The sequence below is a fragment of the Ammospiza nelsoni genome, chromosome 5 (genome assembly GCF_027579445.1).
Source record: "Ammospiza nelsoni isolate bAmmNel1 chromosome 5, bAmmNel1.pri, whole genome shotgun sequence".
Taxonomy (NCBI): Eukaryota; Metazoa; Chordata; class Aves; order Passeriformes; family Passerellidae; genus Ammospiza; species Ammospiza nelsoni.
The window spans coordinates 69,368,886-69,391,241 of NC_080637.1; the positions used below are offsets into that span (position 1 = coordinate 69,368,886).

Below are 22,356 nucleotides of genomic sequence, written 5' to 3' on the forward strand. Positions count from 1 at the left end.
AGGAGATCGTGGCCAGCAGGAGCAGGGCAGTGATTGTCCCCCTGTACTGGGCACTGCTGAGGGCACACCTCGAGTGCTGTGTCCAGCTCTGGGCCCTTCACTTCAGGAAGAACTTTTTGATGCAGGAGCAAGTCCACATGGCAGCAATGAAACTGGTGAAGGGTCTGGACACGTTTCACAAGGAGTGGCTGAGGGAGCTGGGGCTGTTTAGCCTGGATGAAAGGAGGCTCAGGGGAGATCTTATGGATCTGCAAAACTCAGGAGGATGCAGCCGGGTGGGGGTCTGGCTCTTCCCCAGGCAACAGCGACAGGAGGAGAGCACACAGTCTTAAAATGCCAGCTGAAGGCTTAGGTTGGACATTGGGAAGAACTTCTTTACAGAATAACAATCGAGCTGCCCAAGGAGCCGGGGGAGTCACCGTTCCTGGAGGTGTTTACGTTAAGAGTGAACGTAGTCTAGACAACATGGTGGTGTGTGGCCACAGGCCGGACCCGATATCTCAGAACTCTTTCCCCACGGATTCCAGGAATCTGTTCCCGGGAGGGAGGGAATGAGTGAGTGAGGGGTGATCCCGGGCCCCGCTCCGCTGCGGCTGCGCGCCCTCAGCGCCGCCTCCTCCGTGCGCGGCCCGGCCCGGGCCCGCCGCGCGTCCTTCCGGCCCCGGGCGCGCAGCCGCGGCGGCGCCTCCCGCATTGGCGGCGGCGGCCTCGTGCGATGGTGACGCCGTAGGGCCGGAGGAGGCGGCGGCCGGGCCGGGCGGGCGGCGGCGGCGGCAGCGGCGGCCGCGGGACGGGGGCGGCGGCAGCACCTCCGCCGGCCGTTGCCAGGTGAGCGAGCGCCGGGCAGCCGCGGCCGCGCTCCGCTCCGCGGGGGCTGCGCGGCCTGGCCGCGGCCCGCGGGGCCGGGGCTGCCCGCCCGGGCGTGCGGCCGCTCTTCGGGGCGGCGGGAGGGACCGCGGCGGGCGGGAGGGCTGGAGGGCGGGCGGCCTGCGCTGGTGCCGCTGCTGGCGGGGCGGGAGGCGGGCGGAGGGCGCTGGCCGGGCCGGGCCGGGCCCTGCGGGCGAGCGGAGCCCTCAGGCAGCGAGAGCGCTCGGGGCACGGCGGAGCACCGGGAATCGCCGGCTGCGGGAGGAGGCTTTGGGCCAGGGGAGCGCTCTAAGTGGGTCAAGAGCACCGTAAGTGGGTCTTGTTTATAGCCTTCCGTGCACTTGTTGCTTGTGAGGGCAGGGAAATCTGCTGCTGCGCCTGAAAGCTTCTTAGGGAGGCAATAGAAGTAATAATTCCTCCGCTTGCAGTGTGGGAGCCCTTTTTGACAGCAGAGTGTTTTTAAGTGCTTATATCTATAAACACTGGAGTTACCGACAGTAGATAATGTAATATAAATATTTGATATTAGGGTAAGCACAGTTTGGATATTCTCAAGTGGCATTAGAAGAAACTTTTTAAAAAGTTTTGCTGTTTTTTTTTTTTTATTCCTGAGTGAATCAGGTGTTCATCTCTTGTTTGTTTGTGATGAACAACAAAGACGTTGAAACATATGGTAATGGGCTGGAAAACAAAGAAGAGATGACAGCTGTTCTTCTTTGCTGGGGTTTTCAAGCAGTGTTAGTTTCTTCTTGTGTTTGTCTTAGCCTTACAAGTCAGATGATTCTGTGGCTTCCGTAGATGTGTGGGCATTTGCTTTCAGAAAACCATTAATATTAAATTAGAACTTTTAATTTTTTATTTTTTGTTATACGAGCTTTGTCACTTTGTGTATGTAAACTATCATGCACTTGTCACACAGCAGAAATCTTTTAGATGTTACCTCTCGTTTAAAGAAACTTTGTGTTCTTCACTGCAGCATTGAAGCTTTTCAGGCAGCTCAATTGCCTTGTGTATCACAACCGTGTTGTGTATTTTTAAAAATGGATTGAATTGTATGAAATTGGCCAGGCCCTCTGGGCAGAGCCTTCTTGGCATAATCTGGCCTTGAGTTGATGTCTTCGAGTGTAATTTAAACGCCTGTTTTCACTCCCTTGCTGTAGTCAGTGTCAGGGAGTATCGAATTTCTGCCTTCATCCTGGCTCCGGGCTTCACAGGTCTGTTCTGGAAGTCAGTGAAGAGCTGTGTGCTGCACAGCACTCCGAGTTGTGAAAATCCTCAGAGTCCTTGTTGTAGTATTTCAGTGTGGAGGTGCTTGTTTGCTGCACAACCTTACTCTGCTGTAACAGAGCAAAACATGTTTGTGATCAGCAAAAGTAGGCGTTGTGTCTTGGAGTTATGGGTGCAGCACGATCATGAAACATGGCCAGTTTTCCTTGTTATCTTTGGCTGTGACCTAGCCTTGTTTATAGCACAGAGGAAGTTTGTGTTATGAGTTCCTTTTTTTCTTTTCCTATGGGGTTGCCAGCCACTTGCAGTTCAGATGATTTCCTGCCGTGGTGTTTGCATTATAGGGATAACTTATTAATAATGTGTGAACTTCATCTGTTCTGTGACACTTAAACCTGTAAGAAGCCTATAAGTGTGTGTTAGTAGGCAACTTAAAAGGAAGTCATTGTTGTGTTGGAAGTGTAAGATTAGTTGGTACAATACAGAAATTATTCCCTTGTCTGAGCTGACAACTAAATATGGTTGTGAATAAGGTTGTTGGCAGCTTTGCTGTGAAAGCCATGGAGGATCGCTGCTAATGTGGAAAACTGAATCACAATGAGTGATGGAGGAGCTAAAAGCTGCATCCCAACCTAGCCCAGGTTTTCAGAATGATCCTTTCTGAGCGTAAATCAGATCTGAAAACATAATGTGGTGTGAAGGACAGGAGTGTATTTTTGGCGTACTTCAAGCAAAGCCTTTCATGGTGAAAATTTCTCCAGCATATTCTTATATATTATATGTGTATTCTCAAATATAGATTTAAAGTGCCACGGGTAGAGAAGCTTAAATTGTCTTAAAGAGACAAGAGAGGCAGAGCCATGGGGCTTTCCTTCATCCCACAGCCCAGTCTTGGCCCTGATGGACTTGAGTCAGTGCTGCTGAGCTGGTGACATTGCTACGAGTGTGGCAAGTGGCTGGTGAGCAGGGGTTTTGGCAGTGTGGGTGAGATTCAGACTGAAAGGCTGACTCCTGGACACAGGGTTGGAAGGCTGAGCTTTGCAAAACCTGTGCTTGCTCTAGGCAAGCGTTTCTGTAGGTCTGTGATGAAGGGAAATTAATGGGAATTGGCAGGGCATGTAATGCCAGTGATTTTAATGCTGGGATCTCTGCTGTTATCTCATGTCTTCAGTTACATGTTCAAGGAGCTGTGTCAAGCATTCATGTACAAAAGATACTCAATATTAGGCACTAAAAACGTTGCAAGTTTCATGGGTTTTGGATTGCATAACCATATTGTCCAAGGCACTGTGCAAAGCACAAGGCTGGCTTTGGTCAGTGGACATGCTGTTTGTGCATGGGGGAAATCTTGATAAGGAAACTTCGTGAGGTCGTTGGATTATTGTGCCATCAGCAATTCAAATCCTTGAACAGAAGTAGTTCTGAAATGGAAATAGCAGTTTTGAGTATTTATGATTTGAAAGTGTCTGTCTGAGTCATTCAGTGAATTTTCTGACAGACGGTGTTGGTAGATTTGAAAAGACGTTGCCCAAGATAATGGTGGTGATTATGAAAAAGTGTTTGGGACAGTGTTTAAGGAAGGGACTATTAAACTATTGATTTTGATAGAACTTGTTTTAAATGCTTTGTCCTTTTACAAGGTGTATTTCAGCTTGTTGTGGTTCACATGGTGCCTGTCTTTAAAGCACTGTTTGTCAAGAGAAGTTTAACAAAGAAGCTGGTTTTCAAAACTAAAGAATATGGAAACAAATAAGATTCTAGTTCCAATTCTTCAGGAAACATTCCTGAAAACATTTTGAACTTTTATTTGTTTATTTGAATATGCTCCTACTACTGGAACATTTCACTTTTGAAGTAGGATGTTGCAGGTCAGTGTGTAAGCTAATAAGAAGCAGGAGGTGAGTTGTTTTCACACAGTTCCTGTTACAGAGCTTTGAGGAGAGCAGCCTCCTGCCTTCTGGGTTGTGGAGTGTGAGATGCAGACTTTCACCATCATGTAACTATAAAATTGAACTTGCCCAGTGATTACATCTATTTTCTGGGAAGTTTGTCTCAATGGTTTGACATAAAAAAAATATAATCTTAGCCCAGCTTGACGATGAGCCTGAAGGTTCCCTTTGAGGAGAGGGTGACAGACTTTGTGTCTGCAGAGGCTGCTCTCCACCCTGGCACGCGGCAGCTGGGGAGGTGAAGGGCAGGCAGCCTCTCTCAGGAAAGGGGGTGCCACACTGCTTGTGCTGCTGCTACTGGATTTGAGAGACAGCAAGGAACTTGAAGTGAGTTGGCAAAATTAATGTGCTCAGAAATATGAAAAGCAAATATTATATGTTTAAATAGTATTTTGCTTTCTGGTTTAACATGATTGCTCATGTATTCTGGAGTTGCAGGTCTCTGCTGCTCTGTTGGTGGGGGAGAGGGTCTCTCTGACCAGGCAGCATTCTTTGGACTTCTGTGAACTACATGTGTGTCAGTGATTTTGGGACATCTCAGGGCTGTCCTGTGGTTGAACTGACTGCAGAAAGGGTTTTTCAAACGTATAGGTGGATGTAAATTTCACAGGATGCATAATTGTTAGTGTAGAAAAATGTGCTGCATGGTTCAGATGGATTTGAATAGCTGTGAAAATGCACTGGAGTCTGCTGGGATGTGCCAGCTGCTGTAGCTCTCTGTGAACAGGACTAATTAGGCCCTTGTGAGAGCAGAAAATAGTCAGGCACTATTTACAGGGGGAAGTGTTGGAACAGCAGAGCTGTAATCGTTGGCTGTGAGGTACCTTCAGGCAGCAGTGGGAAAGAGAGCAGACAATTTACTTGCAGAATGGGCTGAAAGTCATATCTGAATACTCAGAGTGGGTATTTCAGTGTTCTGCCAGCCCATCTGAGTGCATTGCAAACCTGCTACAGGAAAGGCTACTTCCTTTCCCCCCCTGCTTTATTCTCTTCTTTCTGCTAGTATTATCTCAAAATGCTAAATGTTCATGTTTCTCACCTAATGGTGAAAACCAAAGGTACACCAGGTATAGATGTCAAAATGTTACAGTGTTGCCTGCATTTGAATAGATCCTGTGAGAGGGGTTTGCTTTTTTCAAATGGTTGTTTTTCTGAGGGAGCCTGTGATCATCTGCATGTATTCCAAGATAAGGTGTCACTAGGCTGCTGTATCACAAGTACTCCAAAGCAGTTTCTCATATCTGTTCATGTAGTTTTCCTCCTTCTCTTCTTCACCAAATTAAATGCTCTTTTCCCCCAACACATTGGTTCCATCTGCTTAGAGGATTGCAGAGACTGCCATTCTTTGTTTGAAGCCAAGGTCAATTGTGCTGCTCTGTTTGGGTCTAGAAGATGACAATTTATGTGCTGTGGAATTTTTTAGGACCTCACTGGATGTGTTAAGCAGTTCTACAACTTCTAGATAAGGGTAATTTTGCTGGTAGGAGCCTTCAGTGGGCTTTTCTCTGTTTTAATGACAGCACTCTGGAGAGCTTCCTGTTTTAGCTCCTTACTGATGGATTTTTATTTGTCAAGTTTGATTTTTCTCAAAATGTTGTCATAAGTGTGTGTTAGTAAATTGGATGTTTATGGATATTTAAATAACAGGCTGTTCCTTGAGGGAATGAGCCATGGGCCTTCCTGCTAAAGGAAATATTTTCTTCATGTAATTCCAGACTTCATTGAAGGCCCTTACTTGTGCTCCTTTGATTTCTTGTTCAAACTGTTTGGTAGGTGATAGTAAATTTTGGGAGATAAGGACTTTAAGATCCCATATGTCTCTACATTGTTTCTGTTTATTGTAACATGCAGGACTTGTGATGGAAATGAGATAGTTGAAGGGAAGCAGTAAAAGCTGGTTTTTGGGTGCAAATACCAACTCTGGCTGCTTAGATTAAATCTGAATGGTGGTAAAAGAGCAATGTGCTTTGCAAATTGTGTTAGTTTAAGAATTATTTGTGTGTCTCTGTATTCTCTAGAATGGCATGTGGCATTGCAAGGCTGGTCACAGCAATGTTGCACTGTTCTCAATATTAATCTTTTAGGCAAATAGTTTTTTGCTTTAATGGAACATGATTGTAGAAATAAAAGTAAGAGCCTATTCATAATTTTTATTAAAGTAGATATGTGACAAAGTGCCAACTATTGGCTTTCTGCCTGCTGTACCTTCAGTGGGGAACAAAATGGATTATTTCTGAGGTGAGTGTTCTGAGAGTTGAGAAAAGCATAACAAAGTCAACAAAAGCTTTACTTAGTGGTTTTCTGACCTTTATATGCTCCAAGCTAGAAGGAGGATGCTGAAAAAGGCTTGTGTCATGGTTATCTGAATGTCCATGGTTAAGTGCAACTGCTCCTTGACTTCCTGCTCTGTGACATTTTAATAATTGGCAACCATGTGAAATCTGCAGCATTACAGAAATAGTTCAATAAGAGATGTCTTATAAAAATCCTTTCCTTTTTATGAGCTTCACTAATTTGGGGAAGGAAGTTGCTAGGTATCTTAGACTTGATCTGTAATGTATTTCTCGAGGGGCAATTTTCAAATCCATTTTTGGTATAGCAGAGGAAATTTAAATATAAATACACTATTATTTAAATATAAACACATACCAATTACTTGTTCTCTTTTTGGATCATCTCTCAGAAACACAGAGTGTGATTTGCTAAAGCCTCATTTCTCTCTGATAGGATTTTTCATAGGTGTTTCTTCTGCTGCTCTTATATCAAACAGGACTGTAATCAGTAATAAAATGTTAAAACTTTCTGGGTTACAAAAGAAATCTTTGGTTCAGTAGGAAGTGACTTGTTGCTGAAGTATCTGGGGCGGTGTCTATTGATTTTAGTTACTTTGCAAAACTCTTCTAATTTAGCCTTGAACCTATACTCTAGAGTTTAAGGGTAAGATGTCTTCTGTCTTGAAGATAAACCCAATTTTAAGTGAAGCTTATCCTTGATGGGCAGCAAGAGAAGCTGACCAAGTTTCAGAGGCCTGGCATGACTGTTTGTGTCCCAAACACCAAGCAGCATGTGATGCTGCTGAAAATGCCATTTGTGTCAACTGCTTTGGCAGGACTTCAGGGTCCAGGTCAGTGGGGCCAAAGGGAGGGGACCTGCAAGGCTGTCACAGATAACACTCCACAGTCCCAGCACTCAGATAAGGTCGGGTTGATGCAGCAGTGCAGCTCTGCAGGACTGTGAATGCCCAGGACACGTGTTGGGCTGGGGGCAGCAGAGCCCTAAAGTGCTGTTGGAAAGGTGGTGCAAGATGCTCTCACAGCACATTGGTTTTTCATTCCTCCCTGTAAGCCCTTTCCAGCTGACTTTTTCTGGGCTGGTTAGCTGCTTCAAACAGCCCCTTGTTACACATCACAGTAAAGTCATTGTGAGAAACAAAGCACGATCACAGAACTCATGACTGTTTTCCTCTGAAAACTCGTGTCTTGGCTCTGCTTCAATAGTTCATTATTGTACAAGTGCCTGAGGGCTTATCTGCCTGCAAGACTCACATGAGTGTTTTCTGTAGGCTAAGGCCATCCGTGAAAAGGCACAATTCCACATTCCTGTTCTTTTAGCAGTAACTGTGATGTGTCCAGTACTTCTTGTGCTACCACTGGAAATCACATTGCATTTTGAGAGGCTATCACGTGTGGACATTAAAACTTCCTTAAAGCTCAGCTTCCTTCTTGAAGATCCTGTTTTGAGGTAACACTTTCTCATTTGAAGCACAAGGGACTCATGAATTGGACAGTAATGGGAGTAATGTGTTTGTAATAAATGAACAGTTCATAGGCATGTTATTTGTTACAACATTCAGAGTCACAGGTAACAGTGGTGGTATTTGGGGTTGACCAAAGCATAGTTGCATAATTCCTGTGTAGAATGACATTTAGTCATGCTAATGATGGAGCAATTGAGAATTGCTGGCACTTAAAATTAATTACTAGGCAAACATAAAAAGGAAAGGTGGGGAGCATACTCATTGCTGCTGCTTGCATCTGAGACTGCTTCTTCAGGGCTTGTGACAGGTAATGGGCCAGTACCAATATATTGTGCTGCTTATGGTGATCCAGTTGCTGAGCAAACATGCAGGATGTGTATGTTAAAACTGCTTCTCTTCAGGGATTGCCCAACAGCCTTTATTCATCTTTGAACTTTTGATTTGTTTGTACTGAAATCTTGGATCGTCTGGTGAGTTGTCGAGAGAATTGATTATATTAGGAAGCAAGTGGTCTGCTGGTGAAAACCAGTCCTGCTTTCTGTTGGAAATGTTGAATAAGGAAGCCATGCAACCGGGGAGGGTTTAGACTGTTGGATGTGAGGCTTTGTATAGAACTATTAGCAGCACTCAGTGTACATAATGTGGTGTGTGTAATGTTGGAGGCAGATTTTCTGGCTGGTGTACTCCTTGCAGTATGGATGAAGTAGGTTGTATAAATTACAACAAACCCCTCCTCCACCGGAGTGCAGTGAATGTCAGATTGAAGCTGTCATGCTGGTGCTTTACAACTCCAGTGACACAGGATCCTAAGATAAACTCAGCCTTCATTTAGGGAAATTTTTAGGCTTTAACAACATGCCATGAAGTGAAGCAGAGAAAATGGAAATGGATTACAGAAAGTCTTCTGCGTTCCTTGCTGTTTTCCTGCTATAATATTTATGTCGTAGAGGATCTCTCCCAGGCTCTGATTTCAAACTCCCATGTGGACCAAAAGCAACATTTTATATGGCTTGACAAAGGTCTCTTTTCACTAACTTCAAGTGACCTGAGGCAGATTAACATGCAGATTAATGTATTTGACAGTAATAAATCAGCTTTAACAAGTACCGAGGCAGAGATTTGTTTGGCAGAGAGTTTGGATAAGATGTGGTATTTGGATTTAAGTTGAACATTTTGTAGAGAATGATATAGTGGAGATGGTTAAAAATTTCCTGATTTCCTTGGTTTTATGCTGATGCATCTTTGTGCAATTTAGCTGTAACTGTGTGGAGTTTAAGTCAGAGTTATCTGGGTGAGTGAGCCTACAAAAATGGAAGGGTGTTAATTTAGATGAATGCATGCATTTTGTCACCCAGTGTGATGTAAATGTTTACAAGCTGCTGCATAGGACGCATACTCTTTGCATTTTTTCCCTCTCTATGTAAATTTATTACGTAGGATTTTGTTTTCTTGGAGAAACAGCCTTCATATTGATTACACATCTTTCTTGTGGGAATCTTAAGCTGTAACCTTCCCAAGCTTGAATACAAACATCAAAAACCAGGGAGGAATTTGAGGCTACCTTCCTCACAGGTAGCACAGCTGTTTGTCAGGAGAGCAGGTGTGTTGGGGAAAATTATTGCAGTGGTTGAGATAACTGCTGTGTGTGTTACTCCATGTGGAAGGTACAAGATCTGTCTGTTTCACTGTTCTCTGTTGTATTTCTCAGAAATGAGGCTTATGAGAAATTTGAATGTTTCCGTATCAGGGTGACAGTGTGACAAGTGGGGCTTCCAGATTGGGGATGATTGTTGAAGTGAGCTGCAGGAGAACATACACCAGTCAGAGACAGGACTGGAAGATGTCATTCTTTTCCCCTTCAGGAGGAAAACTGTGGAAATGAATTTTTGAAGGGTTTATTTAGTTTGTTTTCCGGTTTTGATTTGGTTTGGTTTTTTTCTCTGAATGGGGTGACTTTTTTTTCGTTAGTTTTTTCTTTTCCATTTGCACCTACTGTTCTGACTTTCATCAGTGGAAATCAGTGACATCAAATTGCTGTGGGACAGCTTAGACACTATCTCTGAAAGAAGTTAAAAATCATAGTTAAAAGATTTTATCTAATCTGTATGTAAGAACAAAAATTGGGGCATACTGAGTGTTTTGATTTCTTCAAGTCTCTGGAAAAAAGTCAATTTCATTGAAACTTGAAATTCCAGGGGAGCTATAACATAAACTAGTAAAACTACCTCTGGCTCAGGGTTCTGCCTTCATTGTGGAGTTGCTGCTTAGGCTGCTGCCTCCTGAGACTCTCTGAGCACCCTCTTGTGTGCAATGCAGGCAGGCTGTGTGGTACCCACCTGCCTCCAAGCCCTGCTGCACAAACATCTTTATGTTCTGGTGCTTCCCTCGCTCAGTTCTGCTCCCCCTGTGTGTCAGCCATGCTCAAAGTGCCAAGAGCTCCCTGAAGCAGAGGGACCAGCAGCTTTGTGCTGGTTGTGCTCAGCAGGCTGTGGCTGTGGGCAGTGTGAGAGCTGTGCCTGGCTGTGTTCATGGCAGGATGAAATCCTGACGTGAGGCTCCAAATGTGCCAGCCTGCAGCACCTCTCGTGGAGCCTTTGTGCTCTGTCCCTGACCTTTCTGCCTGTGCCCTGTGAGTCTGAGCCCCGGCCAAGCTGCAGGGCCACCCAGCCAAGCTGCCCATTCAGGGCAGGAGGCACAAACCTGGCAGCCTCAGGGCTTTGCTCTCCCCCTGTCCTCTTATGTAAGTCCCTGGCCAGAGCCTTCAGGGTAGTGCCTGCTGGCTTCTTGGGTGCCTTTGGCAGCTGTTGGTGTTCTTAGGGTGCTTTGCCTGCTGTCCCTAGGAAATTGTTTCAGCCCTTATCCTTTTTTCTACAGTTTTGTTTTCTGTCTCATAATAATTTAACTTCCTTCCTGTTTTATTTTGTTTGTATGCGTTAGGCTCTTTGCTGTCCTTCCTCAGAGACAACGCTATTTTAGAGTTTTTAGTGAGTATGTCCATCCCCTAAGGAAGCATGAATGTGCAAGCATTCTGAGCATGAATGTACAAGCAACATAAAACAGACATGCACAGGTATTCAGAGGTTTTTAGAGCTAAAGGTGGCTTCATGTGCTTGATGGATTTACACTGCATATTTGTCCATTTTCCCTGTGGATCCTCATTCTGTAGCAAAATGTTCCAGGGTTTGCTTATTGCTGTGTCAAAAATAAATTTTTTTTGTGTTTGAGGTCACCCAGCCTGATCTGCTAACTCTCTGTGCCCTTACCTTGGTTGATGGGCAGTGGTTGATATCTTCATTTTTCTTATTGTTGTTTGGCATGGTGCTGTTGTAGACATAAAGATTAGGAAACCTTGTGCTTTGTTGAAATCTTAACTGCAGTTTTGAGTGGTCACCCCTGGTTTCACATAAAGCTTTCTTTCCTATCACAAACAAAACCTTCTCTCAAATAATTTAGTAAATGTGTGAAATGTGATGTAAAACTTACAAACTATTACACATTGACTAACACATATTAAAAATAGATATTGGATTTTGAATTTCATAAGTTCAAGGCTTATTTCACATCTTGTTTACTTTGCTACAGCTGCTTGCTTATCTGCATAGGTCAGGGCTTGCCTGGTTATCTGGGCAGCTTGAAGGTCCTCCAAGGTTTTGCTTCTGCTTTTTCTCATGTATTAAATTCACAGCACTGCTTATTGACTTTCTTAGGACTTAGAGCCTGTCAGGGTCTCCTTTTTTTCCAAAATCTTGTGTGCCACTGCTGTGTGTCACTACTGGAAGAGCCTTTCATGCTTTCCATGATGGTGTGCCTGGGGATACAGGTGGGTAAGGTGCTGGCTTTGCTCTGTTCAGATCTGCCCCCTGTGTGGAGTTCTCAGCCAGAGAACTCAGCTGAGAACATCTCTGGCATACAGATTAGTGCCTGGCTCCTGTATGTAGCACTCAGCCTCTGCTGGGAAGCTTGGCCTGTGTCTTCTGTCTGTCTGTCTGTCTGTGCACATCAGGTGAATCCAAAGAGCTATGTTGCGTCTTGGTCACACCCATTGATATGGTAGCTTGTCTTCACATCAAAATTACATTAGATAGCTTATTTTTCTCACAGAGAGAGATCAAACTCATCCTAGAAAGAGGTTCTTTATTTGCCAGCTCCATTGACAGTAGGTGCTGTCAGCCTAAGGTATTTTTTCTTTGCAGAACAGTTTATCTGTGTAGTTTTACATGTATTAACACCCCTTACAGATGCAATTGTTCAAGAGTACCTTCAGTAAGTATTTAAAACTAGGACACATAACTATTCAGTAGTTTGCTGACCCAGTTCTTGCTTTCTGCTCGTGTTCCTTGTCTGGGCCCTTGTCCAGGAAATCAACTGAAATTCCTCCCCTTCCTCCTCTTAAGGTAGTGAAGGCTTATCGACTTGGCCACGTTTCCTTCTTTCCTGTTCGTAAAGTTTCTTTGAGCAATGGAGTGTCTCCTGTGGTATCTGGAGATCCTTTCTGCAAACAGCAAGCACAGGCAGTGGATGCCAGGCTCGCTGGTTTGTGTTTGGGTGCTGCTGTAGGATGTGCATGTGTGTCTGAAAGGCTCTTGGGTGCAAAGCAGCCCTGACAGGTCACCCCAGCCCCGAGTTCCCTCTCTGGGCAGAGAGTGCTGCCAGTTCAGGGGGCCCTTTTGGTTGCTTTTCCTGGGGCTGTTTCAGACCTTGTCATTCTGTTGTAATTTTCCTGTAATGCTTTGAAGACAACAGTGGATGGAGTCTTGCATTCCTTCAGCTTTGTTGTTGTGTTCTTGTTTGTGGTCAAAGAGGAAGTGCCCCTTGTGCATGTGTCTGTTGGTTAAAGTGACGTGTGTGCAGGTATGGCCCAGAATTTATTGCTGCTACAATGGAAATCTTAACTGTGGGACTCAGTTTTTCTTTCTGAAGTCTGACTAATGATTCTAAGAAGAATGTGGCAGTTACAGACATGAAAATGTTGCCAAAGACAGTTAAAATTGTAACACAATGGACTTTTTGGTTTCTGTCCCTTCTCTGTGATTTATTTTCACCCTTCCATTGCTGCTCTGGGTCTTCAGGTCAGCAGCTTTGGACTGCTGGAGAGGGTAACAGGTTGTCAGCCCTAGGAGTCATTTGTTGGGAGTATGATCTGGATGTTCCCTGTTTCTTTTTCCTCTCTCTAGGATCCACTTGAGTTTCCTTGGGATTTTTGCTAATATGCTTTTATTCCTCTTTTCTTTCTTCATTGGTCTAAAGCTTCAGGTTATCTCTGGGAATGCTTCACATAATGCTGTTTTCTTCAGTGAATTTCATAATTAGAGTAAATGCTGCATTCTACATGTGATTAAGGCAACCTGGGTGTCTAATTTCAACTTTTTCTGTTTATGTGAAATTAAACCTTTATTCTTGTTTTGCAATAAGAGATTTTCGTAAGTGTAAACTTTGTGTCTGTTTCCCTTGAGGATTTTTTTGCTTAATCTGCTGTTCTTGGAGTTTTATGTTGTAAATTATCTTGTGTAAATAGTTTGACAGAAAAAAATAATCTTTATTTTCCTCTGTTGGTGCTGATTGTCACTAATCCAATGTTACAGCCAGTCCTCATTGTGCTTAGCCAGCAGTGTAGCTCTGTTACAAAGGGTGGATGGCAATTACATGCTTCAAAGTAAGGACACAATAATTTTTTAGATAGGTGCTCCTCATTGCCCAGCTCATTTACAACATTATTTTTTTCAATTCCATTATGTGTTTGGGGTTTTCTGGTTTTGAAGATTGCTTTTTTTTTTTTTTTTTTTTTTTTTTTTAGCTGAAAGAGATCCCAACATGATTGTCTGAATGCACCAGTAAGTGGTGTTAAGTCATGGTAAACATCTAACATGTACATTCACAAAATACTTCCTGATCACTTCTAAGTTAACATGAAGCATGTTCATGATCTTAAACTGTTTCAGTCCTATCATTTACACTGGGATAGCTGTACTGGTTAGACCACACACTGCAGTAAAACTCTGTGGGGAGCACAGTGGCACCAGCAGAAAGTATTTTGGCCAAACAAACCGCAGCAAGATGACATTTTGTGTGAGTCTCTGTGGTCCTGGACCTGCTGATGTGTTTTGGGTTCAAGCTACAGCCCTATTCCATTTTAGCAATATTCTCATAAGGAGACTTGGGTGTTTTGAAATCCGTCCTTAGCCATAGGACAGTAGAAAGTAAAAGATTAACTTAACATTTCTGCTTTTAAATTGCATCACTGGTGCCTTACGATATCAGTGTCCTTGGTCTTGTTTCAGAATTCAAGATGAACTATGTTACCAGGAAATAAATTTATAACTGAAGGAGTGGCACTGAATGTAGGGGAGACTAAATGGTCACATCAGCTTTTCCTAATTTTCAACAATATTTGTCTTTTAAAACCAAAATTATTCTCTGGCTATTGCATTAAGGAAATAAATTCATTAAAAGTGGCTTTACTTGGTTTTAGTGGAACTTCAGGCACTTGACTAATTTAATTGGCATAAATTAGATGGTCTAGTTATGGTGGATCTGCTTCTTTTCCTTGAATTTTGGTTGTTAAGAAGGAATCTGAAAGATGATGCACCACTTTTTTGATCCTAGTCTGATACAATTCTGTGGATGTGGATGCTGTTTCTACAGTGTTCCTGTAGCATTCTTGCTACAGAAAAGTAGCAACTTTTTAGTTGTCTGACTTGTGGCAAACATAATGTTTTATGTTTTATGGCTTTTGAGGAGAGGGATATGTGCTGTTTTCAGAAATGCCATTGCTGAGGGCAAGTGAAGCAGTAGCTTTGCTTCATTTTAATTTTTTTACTAATACGGGAATGCAGACATTTTATAAACCAAATCTGTTGGCCAAAAACCAAAACACTGATGAGCAAACTCACAACCTTATGAGTAAAGATTATCAATAAAGTTAGAGAGCAGGTGCTTCCAAAAACTGGAAAGAGTGTAATCTTTTTACAACCTGGCCTTTATTAAAATGAGTGATCTTGGTAAGGTGATGGTTTGCTGTGCCAGGCGTGGTTTGCCCCTGGTCAACAGGTTGTAATAAAGACCATGATGTGTACTTTTATAACAATTAAAGGTTAGGGCCAACAGATAACTGCCAGTTTTTCATACATTAGGAAAATAGATATAAAATAATAGATATAAAATATATGGCAGAAATATATAAAATATATGTATGCAGTTAAACCTCTGGAGGTGGGGTGCTGCCCTTGGGCACCTTGTCCAGGCTGTTTCCCCAGCTGGGCTTTGAGCCAGTGCAGTTTATGTGTGTGACAGCATTTCATGGCAAATGATGATCTCGTTCCTCTCCACTGGTTAATGTTTTTCCAGAGTCCCCTGGAAGGGCTTGTGACAAACATCAGAGTGCCTGTGGGGTGGGCAGCTGGGAGAGGTGGAGCTGTGTTTTGCCCAAAGGGGGGAAAGTGGAGCTGCCCCCTCTGGGCACCAGCCAGGCCTTAAATCTGCACACCGAAATAAAGAGGTGAGCACTAAGAAGCACTGAAGGCAGCACTGTCCTGATGATTGCTGTTGGAAGTTTGCAGCCTGAAATGTGCATATTCCTCTTTGGTTTTAAAAGCATGGCTGCAGTGTTTGTTTTTATACAATTGCTCCAGGTCTTGGAGCATTTTCTTGGAGCATTTATCTAAAAGCTTCATTCAGTTTTTAGAGATTGAAACTCAGGCTTCCTAGGGGGAAGGGTAGGGTTATGCTTGCCTGTGGATTGCTGTTATTTTGGTGCCCTTTATATTCCCATGCAAAGATTTTCTCTGTAGAGGGTTAAAGGAAGTAACCTCAGTTTCATGGTGTAGCTCTGCATTTTAGTGCCTGCTCCAAATGCTTTGGTTTCTTCATCTCCACCCAACAGTTTTGTGAATTGGATGCCCTTGAGGCAGTAGTTAAAAGTATATATTCTGAATCTTCACTTTAGAGGAAAGTGATGTTTGATTTCAGGCTTTCACTTGCAGACAGTCTGTGATCCTAAGTGTTACTAACATAGGAGAACTGCATCTTTTTGTTTTTGGCAGCCATGAAGCAAAGTTGATGTGAGTAGCATGCCATGGAAATAAAATCATAAAAGAGCAAAATATGGGATTTTTCTCACTTGGAGAAACTGAGCCACTTAATGAAAAATGAACCAAAAGCAAGTTTTGTGGGTATTTGTGGAATGTAATGTGGAAAGAGCTTGAACTTCATTCTGAGTTCTATGCTGCTTTTGTGACAATTCACTTGGTTTTGGTTTATTGAAGAGTAGAACTGATTTACAGCAGTCATCCAGTCTGTAAGGGCTGGACATTGTGCTCTGGGGGTGGGCCAGCCTCTGCCATAACTCTTTACTCAGTTAAAAAAATGGGGTCCGATTTGCAGTACAAATTGGACAAATGTTGTAACAATGTAGTGGGATCCTGTGAAATGGAAGCATTTCGATAATGCAGGAGGCTGCTGGCTTGTTCCCTTTCTTTGACTCCAAATGCATCAGAATGTGCTTGATTGTTTGCCTCTGCAGCCTGCTGTGAAATAGCTGGGGCTGAAGTTGCAGTGACAGTTTACAAGTTAAAAAGACAGCTTTTTGGCCACTGACCCTCTGCGGGAGTCTAATCTTTGTTTTGTAGATGCCTCTTTATCTAGGGAAATTACATCAAGAAAAGAGGTGTTGGATTACTTCCTCATTGTTCCTCTTTGTTAAAGATGACCTCCAAAGATTTTTTACAGGCTGATTTGTACTTTTCCTTAGGGTACATTGAGAAAACAAAGTCCTCTGTGAGAATTTCCTTCCCCTCCCGTTCATACAAACCCTTATTTGCTTTGTTTTTGACTGCAGCTTTGGAATGTTAACTGTGGATGTTTTACCTCCTGAATTGAAAAAGATCAAGACTGTTAAATTAAAAAAAAAAAAGGAAGATAAAAGTTCCTTATTTCAAGTTGGTGTTAGAATACTGTTATTGAGGGACAACTTGTGACAACCAGAAATACAATGTTCCTAGAGAACTGCATTTCAATTAGTATACCTTATTTCACTCAAGGTAGCCAGAATCAGCTGTTCCACAGGCACAAAAATAGGTTGTGTTCTTTTCCCAATCAGTCTGTCCGTGGGTTGTAGTGGAAGTGCTCTGCCATTTGTACCTGTGCTGACAGTTCTGGGAAGGGACTTGTGCCTGTTCTGTCACTAAGGCCTTGCCTGAACCTCTTGGGAAATCTTATTTCAGTCAGCTTTGCCATTCCACTGGCGTGGCTGTAGCTGTCATGGCACATGGCACAGGCAAGGCAGGGTTTGTGGATTGATACAGCTTCTCCTACAAGATTTTTCAGGCACTCAAGCCCTTCATTAAATATTAAGCATTAATGAACGTTCTGAGAAATGTGTAGCCTGAAATTTTCATGGTGGTCTTTTGTTCTTTTGATAAGTTAAGGTCTGTTAGGGGAACGAGCTAATCTTAGGAGGAATCACCCACTGTGTGTACATTGTTTATGCTGCTTTAATGGCTGCTTTGGGAGAGGATCAGTAAGGAAAGGGCGTGCAGTGGATGCCATTGCCTACCTGAGCAGGGAAGTTTCTGCCAGTAAGGCAATTGAGAGGGGATTGCAGGAAAAAGCAATTTTCATTCTTCTTCCAAAGACCAGCTACAGCCAGAATTAAATATCTTCTGAGGATCATTCTCATGCTGCTTACAGGAAAGAACATACTGACAAGAGTGGAGTACTGGAGAGATTGCTTTGCTTAGGGGTAGTGGGAGGTAGTCTGACCATCCAGGACTGTGTTTTATCCTCAAAAGGGAGTGACAGATCTTTTAGATCTAATTACAAACACTACTGTTAATGTGTTTTCTTTGTTTTGCTACCATGTGTCATCATTTAGCTGAGGCAGTAAATCAGCCCTTGTGCCAGGTGAGCTCTGGGAGTTGGAAGGGCTGCAGTGCTTATCCCAGGGAGTGTCACACAGAGAATAATGGCATTATCCTGTGCTGCTCAAGTCTGGGTAACTAGTCTTTCCTTACCATCTTCAGGAGTGAGGCAGTGTCCCAGATATGCTGTAGCCGTGGGTGCTGGCTCCTGTGACATTGCGCAGCTGCAGTGCGTGCTGAAATAATGCTGCCTTCCAGTTGTGTGTGCACAGCTGGCAGGGCTGAGCCTCACACTGCCCTGGCTGTGCTCCTGTGGGCTGGCTGCTCTGGGGCTGTGTGGCAAGGCAGCAGCACGCTGAATTGACCAAAGCCTCATTTTGTGCTTCCAGGCTGAGTTTGGAGCCCTGCTTGCATCAAACTGCCAAGTCCTTTCTGAAAGCTGATGGAGCATTTAGGAGTTTCTGTATTAAAAAACCCAACAGACCAAACTCTGTAGATGCTTTTCTCAGCTTATTTTAAGCACAGCAGGAACTCACTGATTCATCTACATGCTGATATTATGGATGCAGTCATTAAGTAGATTTTAAGTCATCATGGCAACTTCCTCTTTAAATGGAAGCTAATTTTAATGGAACCTTTAATTTGTATGCTACAAAAAATGTTGAAGGATTTCATTTATGAGACTGATAATGAGACACAAAACAATATTTTCCAAGACCTCAAGTGTTCTATAGCTTTCCATTTTCTAGCTTTTGTTTTTGGGAACTGTGCAGTCTAAGGCAGAATGGGGCAGTAAGTATCCTCACAATGGTTCAACCATCATCTTCTGGTTAGATTCTACTATACTTAGCAATACTTCCTAATTTTTTAGGAAAAGAACTGAACTGTGAGTCATAGAGACTTTGTGATAGAACTCAGACTGCCTATGCCTTTCCTGTTCATAATCTTCACTGCTTTCTTTCATTTGTGAACAAATATTTCAGGCTATTTGCACTTCTGTGTTGGCACCTTCCAGCTGCATTCAGTCAGTGGTACATTTTTAAAAAGAAGTGAAACCCAGTAGTGGTGATTTTGGATTAGCTTTAACTTGCTTACCTTTGCATGCTCATTTAGGGCAAGCATATTTAGCACTGTGAGGATCCTGCATGATGAATGACATGGAAACATCTTAGTTCACTGAACAATCCCACTGTCATTTCAAGAAACAGCAACTTGTATTTCTGCAGAGCTCTGAAGATCAGCTCTGCTGCTCAATGCAAATCTGACTCTCTGGAGGTGAAATGCATCTTTTATTTTTAACCTTAGTGAATACTTGGCAGTGTGTGCTGGTGAAGTAGATCCTCAAGGCCTGATGTAAATTGGCATTCCTCTATCTGTTTTATTAGGAGAGCCTTTTGCAAGCATCTTGGCCAAATGTGGTTGAGCCTGTTGTGTGGTTGTGCTGTGTCCCAGAGCATTGCTCTCACAATGTCACAGAGGTGATGTAAGGACAGGCATTAGGCAATATTGCTGCTGCTGCAGCACACAGTGGCAATGCTGTTGCTTAAATCTGGCTGAAAGGAGAACCAGTACAACTTGCTGGTTCAACGTCTCATGGAATTGCCCAATGTATGGAACTGACTGGGCTGTTTGTGCTGACTGCCTGTTTGAAATGTGTGGGTTAGCAGGCAGGGGGTGTGCCTGTGTGTAACTTGTTTATAAACACCTGCTCTGCTTACATGCATTTTTCTGCATTAGCTACAGCTTCAGATTGCTTCAGTGGACTTACTGTGGTCTAACCCCAGTGGGCAACCAGGACCCACAGAGCTGCTTGCTCACTGCCCCAGTGGGTGGGAGAGAGAATCATAAAAGAGAGAACCTGTGGGTTCACATAAAGACAGTTCAATAACTACAGCAAAAGTTGTGGATACAAGCAAAGCAAACCAAGGAATTCCTTCACCACTTCCCATGGGCAGGCAGGTGTTCAGCCATCCCATCAGGAAAGCCAGGCTCCATCCATGTGATGTTTACCCCAGCCAAAACCAGCACAGTACTGTACTGAAATTCTCTCTTATAGGCTGCTTTTTGAATGAAGATGTCCATTAGCTTTATTTCAAACTTTATTTGTTGTTGTTTCTCTGGTGTTCAGCCATCCGATCAGGAAAGCCAGGGATCACATGTAGTGGTTACCTCAACCATGGGATATTTCAGCACAGTACTGTCCTGAAGTTGTCTCTTATAGGCTGCTTTTTAAATGAAGATGTCCATTAGCTTTATTTCAAACTGTATTTGTTGTTGTTTCTGTGGTGTTCAGCCATCCCATCAGGAAAGCCAGGCTCCATCACATGTAATGGTTACTTAGGAAGAATATTAGCTCTCCCCCAGCCAAAACCAGCACAGTGCTGTACTGAAATTGTCTCTTATAGGTTGCTTTCTGAATTAAGATCCCCATTAGCTTCATTTCAAACTGTAGTTGTTGTTGCTTACTCTTTTCTTTCTTACATCAGTTTTGCCAAATGGCAGTGTGATTATGTCTTCATGTTTCTTGCCTAAAAATAGAATTGTGAATTGGCTGCTTGAAATATGACAAAAACAGTTAAGATTTCAGTTCTGTGGCTTCCTGAATATTTGTTCCTGCTCTTAAAATCTACTTGCTCAACTCCTTCACTGAGCTTCCTGTGTAATGTTGCTAAACCTCCTCTTAATTCTCCTGTGGCTCTTGTGTTTACCAAGTAAACAGCTGTGGCCATTTTAGCTGTTGCATCTCAGATGGAGGTTGTGACCCTGCAGTGAAGGCAGCAGGAAGGTGGGGATGCCATCTGCTCTGCTGTCACATTGTCACCTTACCGTCCTGGGTGATTAAAGCACTGTGCCATGCTGAACTCGGACAACTCAAGGTATCATTCAGTTCTGCAGAGTCTGTTACCTGCTCATTAGCAGCTCTCTCCTCTGAGGATTGCCAGGCAGCTGAGGGGATAGAATATTACAAACTGCTGCAGCAAAATTAACCAGAGCCCATTTGTCAGAGCTGAGAATTATCTTGCAGTGATCATATGTAAATGAAATGAGTTCATGTAAGGACAGAATACATTATTTACTGGCTTTTTGGAGGTGACATCTTATTACAAAACTGCCCATATCAATTCCCTATCTTATATTTTTAATTTTCCCTCCTACATTATGACAAATTTCAGCATCTTTTATTGGGCAGTAAAATTCCAATTTAATTATGCATACTGGCAAGTTAAATCTTGTTAGATGGGTTGTCTTAATGTTGTGTGTTAGTCACATCAGAGCACTTAGGTGCTACAGTAATGACACCAGGTGATTAGTGCAAAAAGAATAGATTGTCATTCAGAGGGATTCTGAAGCTTCAGCTGTGGCTTCAGTGTGATAGTACATTCTGATGCTTTCTGTCACTCAGACTGCAGAGTTCTCTGGAGATTGTGCCTCCCAAGGCTGCCACTATCAAACAAGTCTCTCTGAACTGGCTGCTGAAGTGGCACCACACAGGGTGTACAAAACAAATGGGTAACCAAAAATACTCTGGATGAGGGCTCAGATTAACAGTTGTCATCAATTTTCTGTAAATTTGATCAAATCTTTAGCATTTTGAGTTAAATTTACCCTGAATACTTTTTGCAGTGTTGTAAGTGTAGAAGACAGTTTCTTTCCTGAGTAGGAGCCATGGGTTATTGTGTTCTCGGAGATTTACCTGTTTCTGATTGCTCTGATGGAGTGAACGGTGTTTAAATTTGTCTGCTCTAATTCCTTGCACAAGTAAAGATACAAACCCATTCCTTGCAGTGATTGTGACCATGTTAATTTAAGCAAGGGAAGCATAATCACACTGTGTACTACTGCCCTCCTTGCAGTCTGTCTAAAATTAGTTGCTGCTTGAGCTCTGCTTGATTGCTATTACTAATACTTAATGTCCTAGTTTGGTGAAACCTAGTCTGGATGATTGAGCTTGGGTATGAGCTTCATACCTGCAAAAATACAGTAATTATAGAGTACCTGTGACAAGTGGTGCATTTCTAAATAATATTAACAGCCTGCTGCTTGCAATTTTGTAGAAATAATTCATAAAAGTTGGCTGTGGTTTTGTAGATTTACTGCTTTTTGAAGCTCACTTTCTGTCACCTTTCAAAGTTGTGTTTAACTTGTGTTAAACACAAGGATATGAAACTGTTAGTGGTCTCAGGATGAGGATTCATTACCCAGCAGTGTAGAAATGTGTTTAATTGATCCTGTGGGATTTTGGGCACATATAAAAGCAGTTGTCATAGCTGTTTGTAGCTTGTAAGCAAGCTCTTCTTCCAGCCAACTTCTGCATTCCTCTTTCTGACTTCAGTTGAGTTACACAAACGATTTTGTTCTTTCAGAGCCAAGACATAATCAGCCAAACTGAACCAAGAGGAAAGAGAATATTTGAGAAGGCCTCCAGCATCTCATGAACGAACCAACGGAACTCGATAATGCCGGTTGTGCAGAGCCAGGTCTGCGGCTCAGAAAAGGACACATGTCTGACCCTGCAACCACACAGGCAGCCTTTGAGGAGGACAGCTCTCAAGAGAACCTCCTTCTAGTGGAGACACCACTGTCTTCTGACCAGGAAAATGTAAGTCATATGATTCATTACCTGCTAGGTTTTCTAGGAAAAATGAGTTTTGACCTAAGCGCTTCAGTGTTGTAATCTAACTTTTGGAAATGTGGACCATGA

The 22,356-nt window shown here is 43.0% G+C and overlaps 1 protein-coding gene across 3 annotated transcripts in view; it reads left to right on the forward strand.

The window, feature by feature from the left end:
• Nucleotides 1-701: 701 nt before the first annotated feature.
• The window catches only part of ADIPOR2 (adiponectin receptor 2), a 44,441-nt gene continuing 22,786 nt past the window's right edge, over nt 702-22,356 (forward strand). Inside the window, exons 1-2 of one of the 3 annotated variants that reach the window (XM_059473408.1) lie at nt 702-828; nt 22,019-22,254. In XM_059473408.1, the coding sequence (XP_059329391.1) occupies nt 22,087-22,254 (168 nt within the window). In that variant the 5' untranslated portion in view covers nt 702-828; nt 22,019-22,086. Of the gene's footprint in view, nt 829-1,030; nt 1,176-20,378; nt 20,531-22,018; nt 22,255-22,356 lie in introns of those variants that run through there. The other 2 variants (XM_059473409.1, XM_059473407.1) reach the window with 2 other exon arrangements.